The sequence below is a fragment of the Anabas testudineus genome, chromosome 11, assembly GCF_900324465.2.
Source record: "Anabas testudineus chromosome 11, fAnaTes1.2, whole genome shotgun sequence".
NCBI classification, from domain to species: Eukaryota; Metazoa; Chordata; class Actinopteri; order Anabantiformes; family Anabantidae; genus Anabas; species Anabas testudineus.
Window position 1 is genome coordinate 16,665,023 of NC_046620.1, and position 22,908 is coordinate 16,687,930.

The 22,908-nt window shown below is 41.4% G+C and overlaps 1 protein-coding gene across 1 annotated transcript; it reads left to right on the forward strand.

The window, feature by feature from the left end:
• The first annotated feature begins 51 nt into the window (after positions 1-51).
• Positions 52-9,613, forward strand: nsun2 (NOP2/Sun RNA methyltransferase 2). The gene is made up of 19 exons (XM_026349641.1): positions 52-275; positions 878-1,035; positions 1,498-1,602; positions 1,716-1,821; positions 2,122-2,193; positions 2,313-2,397; positions 2,500-2,692; positions 3,356-3,430; positions 3,597-3,727; positions 4,255-4,328; positions 4,465-4,595; positions 5,342-5,438; positions 5,675-5,883; positions 6,088-6,180; positions 6,264-6,399; positions 7,480-7,560; positions 8,180-8,318; positions 8,715-8,754; positions 8,876-9,613. The coding sequence occupies exons 1-19, from the start codon at positions 210-212 to the stop codon at positions 9,198-9,200; spliced, it is 2,316 nt and encodes a 771-aa protein (XP_026205426.1). The 5' UTR covers positions 52-209; the 3' UTR covers positions 9,201-9,613.
• Positions 9,614-22,908: the final 13,295 nt, after the last annotated feature.

A 22,908-nucleotide genomic window follows, 5' to 3' on the forward strand; every position in this document is an offset into this window, starting at 1 on the left:
TGTTTCACTTCAGGCAGATTTCGAGGCAACCCCGAGAGGTCCTGATTCACGTGCGTCAGAAGCAACACGTTTCGATCATACACAGCAGTTCACTCTCAGTATAGTTTATACTGTCGGTATATTTGATCCAAGTTGCAGGTCGTTTTTCTCTGCATATATCCATCACGTTGTTCCGTAGGTGTTTCTCCACAACCATCTGCTATTCCAGCATGGGGAAACGAAGCAGGCAGAGGCAGAAAAACCAGACAACTGGAAGGGACAACAGAGACAACGCTGTAAGATTCACACTTGGGCTCCTGCAACTCTTGCTAATGTTGGGTGCTCAACTAGGCCACGTATTGCTTTTATTTAAAAATACTGCATTTAAAGGGAGCCGAGATGGCCACAGTGACATTTTCATGTTGGGTATCTCTGCACCTAAACTTGTTTAGCCATGCTACTATGACACTGCTAAACATTTTCAATATCAAATTGATGTGCAGCCAAACATTGTTGGCTTGATTGTTTTCTAATCTTTGGGATTGACCACCCTTTGCCACCACTATAACTTTACTCCACACGTGTGATTTTTTTGTATGTATCCTTTGGTCAATGTGTGGTTTAGGACAAATCTAACACCTGAAAGGGAAAAAGCCTCATCATTTATGGAATTGTATATGCCAAATTCAACATTGGGTCATACTAAAATGTATCAGGTTTTAGAACTTGTTTAAGAAGTAATTTAACCCTTATGCTGAGTAAAGTGCCAATAAATTGGCAGATTTTAAAATGGAATTCTTTCACACACAATAATTGCTAACCATTTAATAAAAGCTTAGTTATGTACAGAAATAATTACAGATAGTCACTGCTAATGATCATGCATCTGTGTGTTCAGGGCTGGGGAGCTGGCTATGCCGATATTGTCAAGGAGAATAAGCTGTTTGAACACTACTACAAGGAGCAAGGCCTGGTGCCTGAAGGAGAGTTTGAACATTTTATGGATGCAATGAGGGAGCCACTGCCAGCAACCATCCGCATCACTGGATACAAAAGGTGAATTGGAGAAATGTATATCTTAGATTCACACTTATATGTTGTCTGTTTGACACTATCCACCACAAAAGGCCATTTTCTGTGTGTGTGTACATCTCACATGTTCTGAGTCTGAATTACTTTACCAAGCAATTTAGCATCTGAGCAGCTAACAGATAAACTGAATTCTTGTGAATGAATGTTGTACTCTTGCCTGTTACTGTATATTTGTTAATCTGAAGTTGAACTTGCATTATGTATTATTCAGTTGTGTCAGTCATAAATTTTGGCATTATATTAGGACTGTCTATTGATGTGTAGCTGCAGGAGATGATCAGACTGTTATTTTGCTGTAATTTATTAAATTATTTAGGGCAACTATGAGAAGGCTTATTCCTTTAAGCTAAGATGTACTGTATGATAGTGGGTATTCAAGACAAGGCAATGCTTTCCTAATTTATCTACCCTACTGCCTTATTCTAGCCATGCAAAGGAGATCCTCCACTGTCTAAAGGAAAAATATTTCAAAGATATTCAGGACCTGGAGATTGATGGACAGAAGATAGAGGCCCCACAGGCTCTGAGCTGGTGAGATCTCACATGTTCTTTTTTTCCTAGGCTAAAAAGCCACACAGAGATTCAAACTCATATTCAACTCAGATTCAAAGAAAATCAGCACACACTGGCACTCTCCTCTCCAGGTATCCCGATGAGCAGGCCTGGCACACTAACATGAGCAGGAAGATTATTAGGAAGTCTCCCCTGCTTGAGAAGTTCCACCAGTTTCTGGTCAGCGAGACTGAGTCTGTGAGTCACACACAAACCAAACAGAAAATCTACAAGAAATACCTGATGCTATTTATTTATGCGTTTGTGCAAATTTAGCAAAACTATCAATTTGGAATTAATGGATCACTGAGTTTGGTGGCAATAGGTCAAAAGTCAAGTTCATACTGACTCAATAATGTTGAAATGTATGAAGCGTAAAGAAGTTTATGGCAAGAGTTTTATGTTTGAATATCAGCAATATTCAGTAAACTACCAGATGAAAGTTGACTTATTCATTAAAAACATATGTGAGAGAAATCACTGTGTTTGTCCTTGCAGGGTAACATCAGCCGACAGGAAGCTGTCAGCATGATCCCTCCACTCCTCCTGAAGATTGAGCCTCACCACAAGGTAAAGCCACTGTCCTCTTTGAAGATTCAATCGGTTATTGCTTTTCTTTTTTCATGCCCTGGGGAGGAAGAAAAAAAAAAGTTGTTCTGAAGTGCTGGCGTGCACATGTTTGTCTGCAGATCCTGGACATGTGTGCAGCTCCGGGTTCCAAAACAGCCCAGCTGATTGAGATGCTCCACTCCGACATGGACGTGCCATTTCCAGGTGACAGAAACACATTAAAGTTTAAATGTAACGCTAAATGTTTCTGTAAATATCTCACTGTGGCACTTCTGAACTTCGTAAATCCATTCTTCTACCCTGCAGAGGGATTTGTAATTGCCAACGACGTGGACAACAAGCGCTGTTACCTGCTCGTGCACCAGGCAAAGCGTCTCAACAGCCCCTGCATAATGGTGGTCAACCACGACGCCTCCTGCATTCCCACGCTGCAGATCAATTCTGAGGGCAAGAAGGACATCCTCTTCTATGACCGAATCCTGTGTGACGTGCCCTGCAGGTCAGCAAAAGGCTGCAAAGCTGTGTGGCTTCTGCAGGCATCAATGGCACATATTACAACACTGCTGGAAAGTCTGAGTTTGGACACATGAGGAGGAAGTGGATTAAGACAGAAATATGGTTGATAAGCTGTTCTGCATGTGTGGGAGTTTGGCCGAAGACGAGAGTCCATGTGACAGATGGAGATGAGGCTTCACCCTGTCTGTCAAATCCGTGTACATTATATGGAAAAGCTAATAAATGGCTGCTTATAATAATGCAGTTCTGTGCATAGCAAGTGGGCAACTATGCATCTGCATTTTAAAAAAGCATATATGAGGGAAATACCCTGCTTATGTGCCTTTTTTCTCTCAAAGTTTAGCGTCATTTTGTGGCCTTGACAGAACTGTATTAGTTAGCGATTTCTGAGTTTGGCCGGCTGTAGCATTGAAGCCAGGAGTTGCTGCCAAACACAACAGAGGGAGGAGGGGAGGAAAAGCAGTAATGAAGACAGAGGGAGGCAGACGGGCTACAGTGATGTGAGCAGTCAGCTAAAGCCGGGCATTTAGACAGTTTGTGCTTCGCAGACAGTTCTGCCCCGTGAGAAGTGTCAGAGATCTCTGGTGGTTTTAGTGCCTCAGGCCAAACTGGATTTGTCTGATTGGTCCTGCTCTCTGCTCTGCAGCGGGGACGGCACCATGAGGAAGAACATAGACGTGTGGAAGAAATGGACGACCAGCAACAGCCTGCACCTCCACGGGTGAGTGGGGACAGCGTGCGCTCATGCACACGTGACGACATTCAAATTTGTGCACTTGCGTGGTGGACCAAATTGACTAAACAACAAGGGAACCGAGTGTGTTCTTTAGTTGCTAATTAGAAAAGTTGGCTGTATTACAGAGAGTGTGCGCGTTTGTGTTCACCAGGCTCCAGCTGCGGATCGCAGTGCGAGGGGTGGAACAGCTGGCTGTGGGAGGGAGGATGGTCTACTCCACCTGTTCACTCAACCCTGTAGAGGACGAAGCTGTCATAGCAGCACTGCTGGAGAAGAGCGAAGGTAACAAATAAGCACAATCATACAGAAAAAGGATTATACAGTGTTACAAGTTGTTTTTCATTCATCAGAGCTCAGTTCTTCTTGTTACATGCACTCCTTTTTTTTGTATTTTTGATTTTCTGTTACTAAAAGATATGCATGAGCACTCAGTTAACCCGAATCAGGCTGCCTGTTTTTTCTCAACTCTGCCATTACGAGGCATTACGAGTCTCGAACCTTATAACAATATACTGATTTTAGGACTCAGGCTAGCAGTTGCATGTCTTTATGTAATTAAGGTCACCACAAACCAGTCAAGCATATATAACTGACCTTCTCTGATCGGTTGAGCCTCACTCAGAAATCTTTTGGAGAAATATCTCTGCACTGGTGCAGAGATATTTTTATTCACCAGTATTCACCAGTTTATGTGAAAATATACTTTACTTTTCACTAAATCTTTTTTTATCTAAATGCTATGTGAATATAACCACTCAGTGTTTTCCCCACCTGTCAAGTTATAATGTCTCTTTGATTCACATCACCAGGAGCTCTGGAACTGGCTGACGGTTCAGCAGACCTGCCAGGGCTGAAGTGGATGCCTGGGGTCACTTCCTGGAAGGTACTGAAATTAAAGGCTTTGGTAGTCAAACTAATCAAAACGATGACAAACCACGAAGGAAAAGTCAGCTTTTAGCGTCAGGCTGAATTTTGTGGCTGTGGTGTCCTGACTGTGGATGATGCACTTTGCTCTATAGCTGATGACCAAAGAGGGCCAGTGGTACTCGGACTGGTCAGAGGTTCCGACCAGTCGCCACACACAGATCCGCCCCACCATGTTCCCGCCTAAAGACCCAGAGAAGCTAGCTAGCATGCATCTGGAGAGATGGTATGTACACATACAAAAAAAAAGGGCTTGTTTGTGTCAGATTTGTATTTTCTGTGCTTTTCCCAAAACCCAAATCTCCAAACATTGTTCATTACCATTAAGTCTATTTGTGGTCAGCTATCTTTAACTGCTTCGGCATACTTCTATGTTGCCGAAGCAAATAGTAGTATTTAGATCAAGCAGTCTTGTTTAACACCCCTTTGATTGCCATAATAATTACAGCACTGTACTGCTGGGCAAGATGCTGATCATAAAAAAACATATAATATATACCTTGATAGTATTTTTACATAGTGATCAGATACTTTCTCCCCTAACCATAATATTAATTTAGCTGATTTTTCATGTGTTTATCCCTGTAAGTGCGTTCTCTTTTCAAGAGCAGAGGAATACAAGCACCCACACTTACATCCTTTTGTTTTCACTGATGCCAAAATTGTTAGTCTGACTTACTTTAGCCTTTGCAAAGCTTTTCAGATAGACGCACACCCTCTCTCGCATGTATGCACATACGTGTGCACACCTGCGCTCTCGCATATTGAGAGCTGCAGGGTAATGATGTCATTCACGTTTGGTCTGAAGCTGCGACTGACAGGATGTTGGCCAGCAGAGGGAGCTGTTGTCACACATTGTCAAAGCGCCTGCTATTAAAAGCTGAGGGGATAGTCCTTGTTTGTCTTCACAGTAGGTGGCACCATGAAGCTTAAAGCCACGATTTCTGTTGTCATGTGTGTTTGTCATGTTAGTATGAGGATCCTGCCACATCACCAGAACACTGGAGGCTTCTTTGTGGCTGTGCTGGTCAAGAAAGCCCCGATGCCCTGGAACAAAAGATATCCCAAGGTACTTCCTCTGAAACACGTAATGAATGAGTACACTATCAGTTTTACTTGATGAGTGGAAATGGAGCAGAATTCACCCATGTGGGTGCAGGGAATGCCTGTTGAACTAGCAGGAGGAAAGCCCCCTCCCCCGCCCACATCATTTACTTCACCTGTTTTCAGTTTTACTAACCACACCTGGGACTTCTTCTTTTTCTTGCCTCTTTGTTTGCTCACCCCTCTGCCCGTCATCTCCAGCTGAGGAAGGATGTCTCATCCAGCTCGGCGGCCCAGACCGGAGGCTCCCAGGTGGCTCCAGCCCCCGCAGACATTCCCTGCGTCCCAGAGAATGCAATGGATGAGCAAGAAGGCGGAGGCCCAAAGGAGAAAGTAGACGGGGAAACAGCAGAGGAACCACCCAAAGGAGCATCTTTGGCTCGGGAGGCTAAACAAGAGGGAGTGTGTGGGTGAGTCATGTTGGTCTGGTGAGCGAATAAACAAACACGTGAGGATCTTTATACAGAAAGAAGTAAAACTCATAAAAAATTCACAATTTCTCCCATGAACAAATGTGCTTATGTGGAATATCCTTAGTAAAGGGATATTTTTACATCACAGCCAAACAAAAGTCATTTTCTTTGTTTAATATCGGTCTCCTCCCTGATTTCCAGGCCTCCACCAAATAAGAAGATGAGGTTGTTTGGTTATAAGGAAGACCCCTTTGTGTTCCTTACTGAAGAGGACCCTGTCTTCACCACCATACAGTGAGCGTCTCTGCCTGTCAGTGTCTTTCTGTGTGTCAGTGTCTTTGTCATAACAAAACCAACCTTTTCTCTGTTTGCCCTAGATCTTTTTATGATCTGTCTCCCGACTTCCCCAAGCTCAACGTTCTGACCCGGACACACGAGGGCAAGAAGAGGCACTTGTACATGGTGTCCAAAGAGCTTCGCAATGTGCTGCTTAACAACAGCGAGCGACTGAAGGTTTGCGTTTCTTTTTCTGTAACAGAATTTAGAACGTTGTCCCCGCTGCAAGCCAGATGATGATAATGATGATAAAGCAATTCCTGTCATGGGACAAAAATAGATGCAACAAATCAATAATCAGTTATCTTCCCGGAGATTATGCTTCCTGAATTGATTAATTATCCTGTGAGTAGTAGTGAGTAAAGTCAAATGTGTGGTGTTTATTATGGAATTGGTTTATTGCAGTGCACAGACTGGTCTGGTTGGATTGTTTACATTGATTTTAATTTGTTTCTGTAGTGTGTGTGTGTGTGTGTGTGTGTTTGAGAGAGAGAGAGAGAGAGAGAGGGTGTACTAAATCATCAGAGGGAAGCAGCCTAACAGATGGGATCCCAAATCCCTGTAGTCCTCCACCCTGTAGCACCTGAACAGGTGGCAGTGAGTGTGTGTGTGTGTGTGTGTGTGTGTGTGTGTGTGTGCTTCAGTGTGTCTCAGTCTCTTTGTTCTCCACATGGTTTTTGATGTTTCTCACTTTTTAGTCACTTTCGAGTGGGCTAATCCACAGTGAACGTCATGTTTCCCCATTATCATTATTAATAGTATTATTATACCTAGCTTGTGGAAGAGCAGTGCTTCTCTGTGTTTTCTCTTCATAGCATCTTAAGTGTAACAAATATTCCATCACATTGTGCTTTTTCAATATAGATAGATTAATTCTGCAACGATTTAATGTGGATTTCTCTCGCATTCACGTTCTGACATTAGATTACTTTCGCTTCACTCCCTTGAGCTTACAACAGTGGAACATGCATATTGATTTTAGAAGTGTAACTGGGTTTACAAATCACACAGTTGCCTCCCACTCCTGCCTGTTTGCACATTTACCCACAGTTTGCAAACATTTTTTATTAATAATAAATAAAAAAAAAACTATATAAATAATATTATAAGTAACATAATTAGTGTTTTATTTTGATTTACATGATCACCATTGGATATGTGTTCAAGAGGGACAGTAATTAAAGCAGCAAAAGTGCGTGGAGTTGTGTTGTTTTAGTACAGAGCAGTATGTCAGCATGGCTTTTTCTCGTTTCTCAGGTCATTAACACAGGGGTGAAGGTGTGGTCGCGCAACAGTGACGGAGAGGAGTTTGGCTGCGCCTTCAGACTGGCTCAGGAGGTAACGCACAAACACACACAGCGTTTTCCACCGGTGCACCCTCAGGGGGGCAGTTTTAAGCCATAGTCATAATTTATCCTCAAACATTAAATCATCCCCAGCGGAGCAAAAAAAAAAAAATCATTGTCTGTAAATCCACTTTCATGTTTCATGTTGAGCAGCATCTTAATATTTGAAATCCGTTTTATTGTTTAAACTGTAACATTCTTCTCACCTTAGTCGGGCTTTTCATTCTATTCCCGTAATCCTCTTTTTGTATGCAAATTAATCTCTCTGTGTGAAGAGATGCAGGGTAAAATACAAAGCTTATTTCCAAGACATCAAAGGGCCACATATTCCTTCTTTTTTTATAATCATTCTCATTGTCTAGGCAGCTGCTTCTTCTGTGTGTGTGTGTGTGTGTGAGTGTGTGTGTACTCAGACATGCAGCAAGTTCGTCTTGCTATCACCACTGTACTCATCATCAAAAGAGATAAAGCCGGCTGAATAACTTGGGAGCCAGGCGGCAGAATTCACACCAAAACTGCTAATGAATTCATTTAAAATGCACTGGAAAGAATTTCCGTTTTATGATGTTGGTCTGCAGATCATCAACCACGTCTCCTCTCTGTCCTGTCAGGGTATCTACACTCTTCAGCCATATATTCGCTCCAGGATAATCGCAGTGAGTGTGGAGGACATCAAAGTGCTGCTGACCCAAGAGAACCCTTTCCTTAGTAAACTAGAGGACAACGCGCACGCACAGGCCAAGAAACTGGGTAGATACTGCACCATTTATGTCTGTTTCAACCAGACGACCACTGTGAAGGAAGGCGAACCTCTATGCAAACTGACAAATAACCAAAACTTTATGAAACAGCCGTCTAGATGTTGGAGTAGTGTGACTGGAAGGTCTTGGCCTGGCTGACCAAAAATAAGGAGGAGGAAAGTGAATGAGTAATCCTCTGCATTCCTCAACAACTGCTGACGAGCTGCCCCTGAGCAAGGCACTGACCCAAAAAAACCTCACAAAGAGCTGAACGTTGCCAGCGAATGAAAATTTTTTACTTACACTGGGTAATTCTCAGTGCATGGCAAGAATAGTGGAGATGTTTTCCTGGAAGAATGGGCACGTTGTTTGTTGGCAGCACGTTGATACATGTTTGTCTCCACAGGAATGGGGAGCATTGTGTTGAAGTACATTCCCAACCCAGAGTAAGTAAACCATTTAGTGGTAGTTTATATTTCAAGTCTCTGTATTCACTTCTTATGTTTTTGAAGTGATTATGTGCTATTTGGCCCTTTCTGACATCCACCATCACCCTGTGCTTGTCAGTAACCCCGCAGAGCCTCAGTGTCCCATCCAGTTGTGTGGCTGGAGGGGAAAGACGTCCATCCGAGCCTTCGTGCCCCGCAACGAGAGGTTCCACTACCTCAGAATGTTAGGAGTGGAGGTCTTCAGAGACAAACAGGGTGTGGGGCAAAAAGAGAGAGATGGAGAAAAGGAGGGAAAGGAAGAAGCAGAGGACCAGGTGGAAAAGGACGCAGATGAGGAAGGAGCGGCGGTAAATGAGGAAGAGCTGGACTTGGAGATGAATGCAGATGAAAACGGATCATCAGAACCAAAGACGGATAGCAGTAACCAGGGAACTAGCAGCTGAGATGAGGAGAGAGAGGAGCATTGACTGAAAGCTGTAAGAACTGTGACGTGATGTAGAAGGGGAGGGCAATATGTTTGTACGGATTTCTCTGTTGCCCACACTGCCACTGCAGAACTCCCTCCCAGCCACAGGCTCCCTTTGGATCCAACAGGAGTTAGCTTTTTACTTAACGGCTTTTCTTATTTTGTATAGCTGTTTTTTTTTTGTTTTTTTTTTAAATATTTTAGCACATTTATTTTACTGACCAAGTGGCATAAATTTTATTTCAGTTGCTCACATTTTGAGATGTTTAAATCACCTGCCATCTCTTTTTCTAAACCTGTAATTAAACATGGATTAAAACCGTGAAAGATTAAATGTCATCAACCCAAATTATTTCACTGTCAGATCAAGTATAAGGAATGCCTGATCAGGTTTTGCAAATGCCAGAAACGATAAAATATATACAGATATATGAAAATATATACAGATATATGAAAATATATACAGATATATGAAAAGAAGGTAGTATTTACCCCTACAACAGTAGTTGAACAGGAACGAATTTGCAATACATCCAATCCATTTTTAAATGTGTAAGAATGAACAAAACTAACAAAAATGATTGAATTATTACCCTGTTAAATACAGTTGCAAAAAAAAGTATGTGAACCTTTTAGAATTTCACCATTTTCTGCATTAATTTTTCGTAAAGTGTGATCTTATCTTCAGCTAAGTCGAGAGTATTTACAAATCTAATGTGCCTAAAATAATAACACAAAAAATTCGGATCTTTTATGTCTTTATGGAGAACAACCATAAAAACCTCATAGTCCTATTTAAAAAGTATATGAACCCTTGGAATAATAGCCTCCAAAAACCTAATTGAGGTCAGGTATTAGCATACCTGGATGAAAGTTATTTTGAGGGTCTGAACTAGAGCTACTTTGACAAAAGAGAATTTGCTCTGCACAGAAGGAAAACTCTTATGTAAGTCATGCCTCGCTAAAAGGAGCTTTCAGAGGATCTACAATCAAGAATTGATTATGTACAGCGCACAACAACATTAATGAGATAAAGAAACAACCCTGAGTGACGAAGAAGATTTGAAGCCATAATTTGAACTGGCTAACATCTGTGTTCATAAGTCTACAGTAGGTAAAACAATGAATTAGCAGAGTGTCTATGGCAGGACACCACAAAGTAAGCTGCTGCTTATTAAAAAGAACTTTGCTGCACGCCTGAAGTTTGCCAAAGAGCACATTGACACTACACAGCAGTATTGGCAAAATGTTTTGTGGACTGATGAAACTAAGATTGAACTATTTGGAAGAACACGCAAATATACAGAGGTTGGATGATGCTACAGGGAAATGACCCCAAACGCTAAAGAATGGCTTCAGAAAAACCAAATCCACCTTTAGCAGTGGCTAAGTCAGAGAACAGACCTCAAAACCAATAGAGATGCTATGGAACGACTTGAAGAGAGCAACAGACAAGGCGTCAAGATAATATGAGAGAGATACATACTTTTTCCACTTTCACAACAAAGTTTTTATGGTTGTTTTAAATGAATAAATGAAAGATCAGAATGTTTTTTGTGTTATTATTTTAGGCACATTATATAAGTTCATACTCCTGACTTAGATAAAGATCAGGTCAGATTTTATGACAAAGTAATGCAGAAAACCATGAAATTCTAAAAGGTTTACATACATTTTCTTGCTACTGTATGTGCAATTAGTCTACAGAGGCTATGATACAGAATATACATAAGACTAAACATGCCTCTTCAACCAACCAATGTTATTATAGAGTCACCTCCTTAAGTATAATAACAGCAAGACAGATTTGTGTTTGCTGTACACTGAGAACATTTTGGCTTAAGATCAGAAGATGAAAATGAGAAAATTGAGGCATGTTATCTTTTATTTGGTTCTCTTTACACCTAGATGCAACATAAAACATAACGCCTTTTGTATCAGGTTACACAAAACGACACATTGAAAAAGACAATAACAAAACAAAGCAAGCATTGTGAGAGTTTTGAAGAAACACTTATGGACTCAGTGACTTTAGCATCAGCAACAGAGCAGGGGCGATATGTGATGAAAACAGTATCATAAGTAGAAACTCTGAAACTAGAAGCTGAATGTTTGAAAATACATGTTGAAAGGGGGAAATATGGTTTTTATTTATATATGTATGTATGTTTTGCAAACAGTCAGCTCCATCGGTTAGAGATTCAGATCACATTAACAGACATTCAGTATTTAGTTTTGAATGTTTCAAATCTGCTCTTGTTGGACCTGTTTTAGTTGATGTGTAACTTAAAAAAGACAGCACTGAAAATATAGTTTTAAAACTGAAAAATACAATACAAACATTAAAAAAAGCCTTGAAGGTCCGAGAATTAAAAAAAACAAAAAACAAAAAACAGTGTTGCAGATCTGTTTTTTCAAAGTTTCGAGAGTTTTGGGTCATTTTCAACAGCGTTTTACCAGCTGTTGAAGAGGGTCACACTCTAAACTGAAACACTGCAAGAAAATGACCTGAAACTCTCAAAGGACAGAGGCGAAGGTTTGAAAAACGCATCATGAATCTGAAGAAACAGATCTGTTTCGGATCACATCAATGTTGAGCGTCTGGAAAACGTGATCATTAAAATCACATTTTTCAGTTTCCCTTTCAGCATGTGTTTTCAAACATTCAGCAGTGTTTCTACTTATGATACTGTTTTCATCTCATGTCTCATTTTTCATCACATTTCAATACTTTTTCTCACTTTAAATTGGCCGATCTGATAGAAATGACACCTACTAGAGTTAAATGATCACTGAAGTTATTCATCCCGAAAGAACCCTTCTACCAGCATTGTGACCTCTGACCATTTGACCACTGGCCATCTGCTAGTTGTTTCTTGGTGGCAATCTGTCCAATAGTTTCTGTGCCAATCTTTGAAGTAGGTGTTAGGTCAAATAAAAACCTGCTGGTAGTGTACCCATTTCATTATGAGTAATTCTTTCTCATTAGTGTGGTAACCACTTCCCTCAATCACCACACAAATGTGTTATTATGTTGTACCTCTCTAAAAGATCTCTACATTTGCCTAATCCCTGATCAAAACATGAAAATCGAACTTCCCATGACAACGGCATATCTTGTCAGCAGTTGCCACAGCAGCATCGCTCCACTGGATTGACAGCCATGCCTTCGTCCTGTTTATTACCCAGTCTAGCTGCCATGACAACAACCGTCATAACAACCAGCCCCCTCACCTCTCTGTGGCGGCAGGAGGGAACAGGATGGACAGACCGCAGAGCTCGGTCTTCTGCTCTCCTCTCGTTTTCTTCCATTAACTTCCTTTTTATCTGTGATCTGTGATCTCTAACGCATAGACTCAGGAACATTTTGACCAAATTAGGCTGATTTTTACCTCTGCTCGTGTGTTTACCACAGGTGGGAAAATACTAAATGCAGTTAAATATTGAACAACATGGCTTAGGGAAAGTATTTCAGAGTGGAGGTGCAAAGGGGAGAGCCGCTCGTGGAGTCTGTGAAAGAGAGAGAGAGAGAAAAAAAAACACACGCTCAATTTTTTCCAAGCCGACTAGAGGATAGCACATGAAAATGGAAGGAGTCGAAAATGATAAAAGCCTCGGGAGGATGAAGAGAGATGAGTGGAGGGAGGGTTGGAGAGAGAGAGGGTGGGTATGAATAAATGTATAAATTGAATTGGACAGATAGGGAAAGGTTTGGAGATAAGGCAAAAGTTGTTACTGAGTCACAGGCCTGTCTGCGCGAGTGGGAGTGTGTGTCTCAGTTAATCCTGCATGTGAAAATGTGTGTATCTTTCAGCTAAGCCTGTCTTTGTGTGTTCAAAGTGTGTGCGCTCTGGACTGTCAGTCTGAGTGATGGCTCCTGTCTTTTAGTGGTAGCATTCGCAGCCAACCTGCTAATACTGGTAATGACATCAACTCTGCACAGGGACACATACATTAACTTTATGTCTTCTTCCGCCTTGATCCTTTCTCACACTTCTCTGATTCAGTCTTTTACTTTCCATTTAAATTTCCGTCCTTGTATTTATTTATTTATTAAATTTTTTTTTATGACTTTTTAGACCACTCACTTCTTCTTTCCATTTTGATTATCTCTCTCCCTCAAAGAGCTTTCTGAAAAAAACACTCGCGGCCCCTGAAAGCACAGATTTTAAAATGTTCTCAAACTGTCATCTCAGTTTAAGTCTCTGCTTTTAGTTCCCCCTCAATACACCATTTTTATTGGAGCACTCTTCCCCTACGCTTCATGTTTATATGGTACGCAAATCTTATCAAAATTCATTTCTAAAAGGCTTCAAAAGCATTGTACATCATAATTCATAATGTAATGAGATAAAACTTCCTTGTGGTGCGACGTGACTGAAATCTAAAAGTGACAACTAATAATGAATCGGGTATTGTTGCATTTTAAAGCTGCGCTCCTGTGCTAGTATTAGACTTGAAACTAAACCCATCCCTTCCACCCCTGCTCCTTTTGGTTTGCCCAGCACTTCACCTACAGTGGTGCTTGGAAGTTTTGAAACCCCGAATTTTCTAAACCTAAAGCTAGATAAAGGAAACCTAAATAAATAAATGATATACAAAAATACTTTTTGAGTAGTTGACCAACAAAGATCGAAGTGCAACGTGCATCATATTCCAGCATAATAGTTCCTCGTGGGTAGTCTAGTACAAGAAAACCCCAGGGTAACATCTTTAGTTAAAAACTAAAGTCTCAGAAGAACATATGGAGCGAGTGGAGTAACAGTTACTAAAAATGTTTAGTTGAAGTTAAAAGCAGGTCACAAAAGTTACTGACAGCACACATACTCAACACATACTGACGGAAAGGTTTACATACTATCGCCACACTAAAATCTTTAAGATTAGTTGATTTTCTGCCATAGAGAAAAGTGTGCTTTGTGTCATTTGACTAATTGGGTTTTCTTTGTCTGCTCTTATGACTTGCGTGAAAATCAGATCATGCTTCAGATTATTTTTTTTATGCATAGGTAGAGAAAGCTACTCTAGAGAAAAGCCATCCTGACATCTTCCAGCAGCTAGTGCTATTTTGAAGCCTTGGTGCAAAAGAGAAGTTTTTTTTTCCCCCCAATCTTTCAACCCAAAAGACACATGCTAACTTGTCAATGACTGCTACAATAGATGGTGTAGCACAGTCATCTGTTCATTCGCCATTTATTATAGCAACCCCAACTTGCCACCTTGTACTATTTTTAAAAATGAATAATATATACCACCTACTCTGCTCACCTGTAGGTGACCTCACCTCAGCCAGAAGGGATTTAAACGAGTAAATGTGTGACGGCTTTGGAGCTCTGTACCAGCTGAGGCGTACACTCAGATCACCCCAGCGGTCTGGATATTGTCCCTACTTCACATCTTCTTTCTCTTTTCCCTTCCTCCTCCACCACATCATCATCCCCCCTTTCCATTTTGATGCTCCTGCATGCCTCATGCCCTCTAGCGCTCAGGCTCGTGGACATGCATAGATGTTCGGGATTATACAATCAAGCTGTTACGCAACACCAAAAGAGACTGAGGGAGGTAAATTCACATACACACACACACATTTAGAGGGAAGAGAGAGTGACAGAGAGGAGGGGCAGCATATTGTGTGTGTGTGTGTGTGTGTTGGGGGGGAATCTTGTGTTTCATGTTTGGATTAAACCAAATCCCACTCAGCTCCACACACGCAACACACATAACTGCTCGCCCTTTAAAAATCCACAGTTAAATCTCTGGTTTGTGGATGTTGGCTCCGTCTGATAGTGTTATTGTGCAAAGCCAGTGTGCGTTTGTGTCCATGTGTGCATGTGCACCCTCTAAATATAACCATTTTAAAGCAGCTCCCTTCCCACCCTTCAATTCCCTCCACATGCTCCGAGTCAGAGCTTGTCCTGTGTGATTTTATTTCTATCTCTGATGCACACTCTGTCCTCCAGTGTGTGATGCTGCAGCTTCCACAGGCTTTAATTCCTTTCCTCCCACTCTGATTTCATCCTCTGTCCCCGACTCGTGCTCAACATGCATGCACGTGTGTGTGTGTGTGTGTGTGTATGCTTGTGCACATTCCTCATAGGATGCCATTATGACCTAACATGTTGTCTCCCAGGACCGGATAGGGTTTGAATGTGAATGCACATTTAATGTGTTCTAAAATCATCTCTCACAGGTGGGCAGATGCCCACTCCTGCATTAGGCCAAATGAAAGCCTCAAGAGGTACACTTGAGTCCTCTTCACAATTATGGTAATCAACAGCTGAACAGCACTCACATCACAATTAATCTTAAGAGTTTAAGAGTCTAAAAGCACAAAATCCCTTCATATTGGTCGAACCCAAGATCACCGAACACCACAGGGTCATTGCTTACAAAATACTTGCTGCATGTCAGGTTGACTGATCTCATATACAGTCGGAAGATTTATCCTTCTCACCAGCATGCAGAGAAAGATGGGGTAGTATGTCAGAATGACAGTTTGGGGTTAGTTTTACCCGCCTGTGCCCCTAAGTGTGCCATCTTTAACTTGTGCCTCTCTCTTTCTATCCGTCTCTGTCTCCATGTCTCTGTCACCTCAGCTCTAATCCTGCCTCCGCTGACAAATCACCAAAAGAGAAATAATAATATTGTCAAGGTGAAGAAATTGAGAGTTCAGGGCTAAATCCAGGTGAGGGTCAGGTCACCTGTTCTTCCTGTGCAGTACGACTGCATTACTAGATGCCTGGTGACTGTGTCTGTTGATGTCTGGGGAGACAGTTTGTTGATGCTCGTTTACTGGTGCTGCTATGAAGGAGTTCTGTTGAACTCTGCATACAAAATAAGAAAAACTATATTTAAGTATGAAATGAAAAGCCTCCATTCCAGTCATAAATACAAAACTACTTTAGCTTCGTGGTTTGGTTCTTTGCGATGACGGCCAATATCTCTTTCCTTTTTCATCAGCCATTTTTAGCCCCTGAATAAGGTGTTTTATGCCTTTTACTTTAAAAGTGCCTCGAAGCATTTACTGTGGCTTCCCAGAGGCAATCTAAATGTGTCTATGAGTCAGAAACAGGATTTCCATTAAGACCTTGTAGAAGTGGCATATCTCCCATACACAGGTTATTGGCAGAATTCATAGCCTCTATAGACCATTAGCCAGATGCATCAGTTCTTCAAATATGGCCTAGTTCTTACATTTTACATTATTAGACGTCGCCCGGGTCAACAAGGTCCACGTCAGGTGTTGGGGAACCAGGGCAACCTGATGAGAAGTGGGCTACTGGTACAAGAATAGTGAAGGCACAAGTGGTACCCGTGGTGATAGGACCACTGGGGGTGCAGTCTTAAGGAACAGCTAAGAAACTGCACAGGATCCTCAAGCTCCCAGGACCCAAGCTTGTAGGAATACAGGTAACACCGTTCCAAGGAAGGGGCGAGTAGGGAATTTTATAAATATATACTGTGTATATATATATATATATATATATATATATATATATATATATATATATATATATATATATATATATATATATATATATATATATATATATATACATATTCATATTCTAAATCAAAAGCAAAGTCTGCTTTTTATTCATTTTATTTCTTCTTTTCCTTTCATTACTTTTGTCAGTTATGTTATTTGAGAGAAAAAGTAAGATTTAGAAGTAATGCTGCGGTGCTTGTGATATTATATTTTGTTCACATAATTTATTGCTTTTGATTGTTTCCTAGAATTTGTTAAAGGATGATGTCATTGAGCTGGTTTCCTTTGGTGATATGAATGATATTGAACTTTTTCCTCTACTCAATTTTAAAATATCTCCCTCCTTAAAGCAGCCACAATTCTCTGGATGACATCATCTGGAGGAGTTTTTCTGCTTAGATGATGTCATCTGGTTGCTCATACCACAGAGGTCAGCTTGACATCATCGTGGTCATACCGGGAAACAGAGATTCGCTGTTATATCAGTACCCAAACAGGTGGTGGCAGTACTAAGGCATTTTACTCAGCCATTCTTTTTGGCATAGATGTCTTTGAGCATCTTTTATAGGGATAATTGGGCACCATGTTTTCATCTGGTATTTACCTCCAATAATACATCCATGGCTGGGGTGTTTCTTCCATGTGTTTTCTGGGGCTGGCTTGGTCGTCAACCCTTTGTTTAGTAAAAGGCTAGTTTGTATCTTGTGTACATTACAATAATTTTGCAAAATAGAACTTGAAGGTGTTAGAACAATGTTATTGTTGATCAGCATTCGACACCTATAGCTGGAGAAAGCGTACCTACTTTCCAGCTCAAAAAGAAGAAGTTCAGAAACACAGCACTGGAAGCTATAATCTGAAATACCTTGCTAACTGTGTTCCTGAACTCAAACTAAGGAGGGCTGTCATTTCTGTTCAGTGTCAAATCAGCCTCCCCTCAACCCCTGCTCTGTTCCAGTGTGTGGAAGGGATTACGGAGGAGGAAGAGGACGACACAGGAAAGAACAGGATGTGCGAGATAGAAAGCTAAATGGGTTCTGGGACGATGGGGTGAAGGGTAAGGGTTCTGGAGAGTTAGGGGGATGAATGAGAGAAGGACAGATGGATGAGGTTGATGAGGAGAGAGACAGAGAGTGAGAGTTGGAGTTGGGGTGTTGAATAGCGGGTACAAGGCTTTATTTAGTGCATGCCTGCAGGTGTTGCCTAGTAACAGAGAGGAAACAGATCGAGGGAAGAGAGCTGGAGAGCACATCTCCCTTTATCTTTTTCACTCTCTTTCTCTTTCTGCTCCTGGCCTTACCCTCTTCCAAAATCCCAACGCAGGCACGCGCACACAAACAAAGACACTCTCTCTGTGTCCTCCTCCCTCACACTCTGTCACAGACACACACACACACACATAACACGTAACACATAAACACACGTACTTAGCAAAAGCCCTGTCCCTTATTAGCAGTCAGGGTGGCTGCCGTCCTCCTGTCAGGAAGACGGTGAGGAAAGGAGGGCACGGAGAAGCAGAAGGAGAGAGATGAATTAGACAGGAAACATAGAGAGAGGATAGAAAATGCTGAGAAGTTCTCCTGGAAAAAATAAACCAAACATCCTTCAAGGTTGTTGCCATAGCATTTGTTGCTCCGTTACAATTTCTCATCCCTTTGCTCTGCGAAATCTTGGGCAGGTATTCTGCATTTCGAACAATATCCAACCAACACGGTGGCTTTTAATTAGTCTGGTTTCTGTTCCGAGTCTCACCAGACAGCTTATATAAGGAGAAGGCAACAGCTCATTATGCCACTTGTTGTGATGTTGTACCCTGCTTCCAATCATGACCCTTTGTAGCATTGATTAAGGTCAGACTGAGGGCACTGTAGATGGGAGTGTGTGTGTGTCTCTGAGTGTGCATCAACCCTGCTACTTAAAAAACACTGCAGCCACTGGATCATCTGTAAAATAGACAACAGAAAAAGACAATCAGATCAAATTGCATCACTGATGTGGCTAGTGAACCAAGGATGTGTCTTAACACCTGCGCTACAAATGAGAATCTAGCAGCTCTTTCAAATCTTATTCAGTTTTATGTCTGAGCATGTGCAAAAGGCTACATCCTTGGGAGTGCTGTGACTGTGAGTGTGTGACCGCTGTCTGCTGCTCATGTTCATGCATGCATGTCTTGGTGGCCAGGGGAAGGATGTGCTTTGCATTTTAACTACCACTACCAACGTCTGCACAGGCTTTTCTCTCTTCCTATTCTTTGACTTTCCCTCTCAGCCCCCATCTTGCACTATTTGCATCGCTATCTTTCTAGTTGTCCTCTGTATAAAAGAGGGATCACCTTGTGTAAAATCCCACATGCACTCGGATGCAGGTGCTTAAAATTGGAACATCATTGACTTTAAAGCTCACACAGCGTGTCCTACCTTAAAAGAACTCATCGAGAATCAATTGTGTAACTGTTGCCAGTTACAGCAGTCAGAATTGATTAAATTAATCATGGCCGACCCTGATGACACACACACACACACACACACACACACACACACACACACACACACACACACACACACACACACACACACACACACACACACACACACACACACACAAGAGGAGATTGAAATTAATCCACACCAATAAGCTGTCTGGCTTCACAAAGAGCTGGCTTCTAGTGAAAGAAATGGAAGATGCTAAAAATACAATTTTCCCACATGCGCTGTGCCATATAAAATATTTATAGTGAGCCCCAGACTGCTAAGAATGGCAAAGATGCTACAGAGAGAGAGAGAGAGAGAGACAGAGAGAGGAAGTAGCTGCCAAAGCTGTAGCCTCCATTCCAGTGCCAGAGCTTACATAAGAGGGAACTGCAGTTTGAAAGAGAAACGTACAGAGCTTTACACTCTGTATCTGTATATTTAACACACACACACACACACACACACACACACACACAGAGGAATCATTTGACTGTATGTTGGTTTTCCAGGAATCTATATTTATCAGCCCCCCCTTTTTAAAGTCTACAACTCGCTACTACATATGTCCTGATTTTACCAAGCAGTTACAGTGGTGGGTGTAATTCATCATCCAAGGCCAAAAGAGAAACAGTATTGTATTTAGAATGCTTTCATACCACATTATTTATATATTTTATAGAAATATAAAAGCAAGTAACTACAGAGTTTTTACAGTAACTGCAGCATTGTTCATACTGTGACCAATGAGGGACTTTCAGTGGCTCATATCAGTTTGCACTATAGTTTTTTTTTTGACATACACAACTTAAAAACAAGTATATGTTTTAGCATTTCTCATTCTGGGATTGAATCTTACCCTTCAAAGCAAATAAAGAGGCTGTCTGCACAATAACATTTGTAACAAACATTCATCCATTCACATTTTTGTTCACCAGATGCCCAATAAAGACATAGCATATTTTAGCAGCCTGCCTTTTCTTTGTAAGCAGTTTTTTTCTCTTGCATCTGTTCTAAAAAAGAGGTCGGCTGGGTGTGCTATCCGCTGTCTTTGTACTGGATCTTTTCTTTCCTTTCATGTACTGTATGAATGCACGGTTGCACCTAGAAGACACGCTCAGATTTCACATGGAGAACCGGTGCGGTGATTCCTGTGTTTGGCAAGGATCAAAAGAGGGGAAACACAGATGGCACAGTCGTGATTCTGCATTTATTTTTAGTCCAGTGAGAAGCCTCACTGTAGACAAAAATGTGGTTATTCCGTCTTACAGCAAAAACGTTAAGAAAGGTATCAGACGGAACCATAATTGAAAAAAAATGCAGCTGTAACATGAATATGAAGGAGAACATCCACAGCTGCTTCAGATACATATTTCAGATGTCTGAGGACTAGCACGTCTTTCTGATGTGTCTTCAAAACAATCGTCAGACATCCTAATGTGATTTTGACACCGTGAGTTACTGTAATTGCATAAAGCAATTTGTGTTGATGTCGACCTTGTCTCTCTCCTGTGCTTGTGTCTGGCTGTGCAGACTTGGGGAGATGCGATCTCCTGATGAACCAATATGGTGGTGGTGTTTCACTCTATATAGATAACAATATCAACGCCACAAAAAAAAGTGATTCTTTCTTTAATGAGAACTTTGCTTTGAATGTGCACACGTCGCAGTTGCACCCGGCTCAGTGCTGATGAAGACAAACTGACTGCAAACTGGTGCAAACTGCAAACTGCTTTGAGTCTCCGCCTGAAAAATTAGATGCATTAAACTCAATACATTTTTGATGCTCCCATTAATCCGCACCTGTGTACACATACATACAGAATACATTCACAACCTATGTGCAAATCCTCTGACACACACACACACACACTCCACTCTTTCTTATCCATACATCTGTATATCAGCTGGGAAAACAAATTCATTATTTAACGCCACATTTCCTGGTGAGACGTGAGCACATTGGGAAATCTTTGCATAATGCATACAGCCTGTATAGGATAAAATCACACCTCCAGTGTTCTCCTCACTCTGCACAGCAAAGCTTCTTCTCATCCTACGCTGGAACTATGGCATTACTATTTCAAATTATTATTTCTCATCCTGCTGTGGAGGAGACGCATCCTTCAGCTCCTTATTTATAAGGAACGAGGGCAGAGATCTATAATTCAGCACGGGCTTTCTGATGCCTTCTCCCCAGAGGTTTCAGTCCTTCTGGTTGCTCTTCTCCCTCTCCCTCTTCAACCTTTTGCAGCCCTTCCCTGCCTCTACTGATGCTCTTGACATTAACTCTATGTTTCTGTGACAGTGTTCAATGTGTGTGTGTGTGTGTGTGTGTGTGTGTCTAATGGTGTGTGTTTCTGTGTGCTCTGCAAGCAGCAAGCATCCCCTGGCCAGCTCTTAAAATGATTGATCTCATAAAGAGACATTCTGGGAAATCTCCTCAGCATCGTGTGTCTCAGCGGGGATGGGGCAGAGGAAATGGGAGACTCACAAATCATATCATATCTAATGAAGCTAATTCAATTCAGAAGGAGAGAAGGAGCTAACCCCCCTGCTCTCACTGCTGTGTGTCCTTAGTTCACTGTTTTGTGATACATACCTTTTTTGTTTATTAAAATAAAACCTTCCCAGTGTCTGTTTTTACTTTGCTATCATGGCGAAGATTAATTGTGACGTTAACCAAAATGGTTTTGATAATCATTTTCACCAAAATAAAAATCCTCAAAGCTAAAACACTCAACAGGCAATGTGTGATTGCTTTCTTAAATCAAAATAAAATCACTCTGGGTGTGTTTCTGTGTGTGCGCTTTTGCACATTAATCAGAAACGTGGACACAGCCATATCAAAAGGCCTGGCATTTCACAGACTTAATGATTAAAGCAGGACTACTTATGTTTTAAAAAGGAGAAATAACACTGCTGCTCCTGCTTCTCACACACGAGCGCCTTAGTTCACTTTGAATACACTATGCACCAGGCTACCACACCACACCAAAGTCATTTTTATCAAAGCCGCTGCTGCTACACTGTGTTAGCATTTATCATGAAGCTCTCTCTCTCCTTTCTCTATCCATTTATGTGCCACCATTTCCTGTAATTGCCTTTGTGTCGTCTCTCCTCACTCTTTGTCTCCCTCTTTCTTGCTTTCTGTTCTGTTGCTTCCTCAAGGGAGCTTTTAAGTTTTTCTGTATAATTCTATATAGTGCCCTGAGGTTACTTTTGTTGTGCTATTTAAATAAACTGAATAAAACTGAATTGAATGAGAGTGATAACGGTAACAGCCCCTAAATATTGTCACAGTAAACACTCCAGCTGTGGTGATGCATCCTCTGACTTGATCTCAAAGACTCATGTTCGCTCTGAAAAGACAAACCATCCACAGATACACGCATAGATGGGCTGTGTTTAAGAGGTTTAACCCTCCACTACCTTTTTTTCACCCCTATTAAAATTGAATTCCACCCCTGATTAGCCCATAAATAACAGGTGCCATGTGCTTGCATCTTTCAGACCGTCTGATGTTTCATCATGCTCCATGTTGCTTTTACAAATCACATAAACTGCTTCCTCTAGGGGGGTTGTCATCTTTTGGAATAAAAGCAATAACCTGAATACATAAACACAGTCACGGTCACCTTCCTCTCAGCTTGCTCTCTCATCTCACTCTGCCTCCAATTTCTTATCATTTTTTTCTGTGCGTCTGAGCTCTGCTGAGGTTGTTTTGG

What these genes read in the sequence shown, in the direction of transcription:
- nsun2 (XM_026349641.1), top strand. Translation starts at nt 210, where the DNA reads ATGGGGAAACGAAGCAGGCAGAGGCAGAAAAACCAGACAACTGGAAGG. An exon ending in CGCATCACTGGATACAAAAG is followed by an intron (nt 1,036 to 1,497) that starts GTGAATTGGAGA and finishes GCCTTATTCTAG; the next exon opens with CCATGCAAAGGAGATCCTCC. An exon ending in CGCACAGGCCAAGAAACTGG is followed by an intron (nt 8,319 to 8,714) that starts GTAGATACTGCA and finishes TTGTCTCCACAG; the next exon opens with GAATGGGGAGCATTGTGTTG.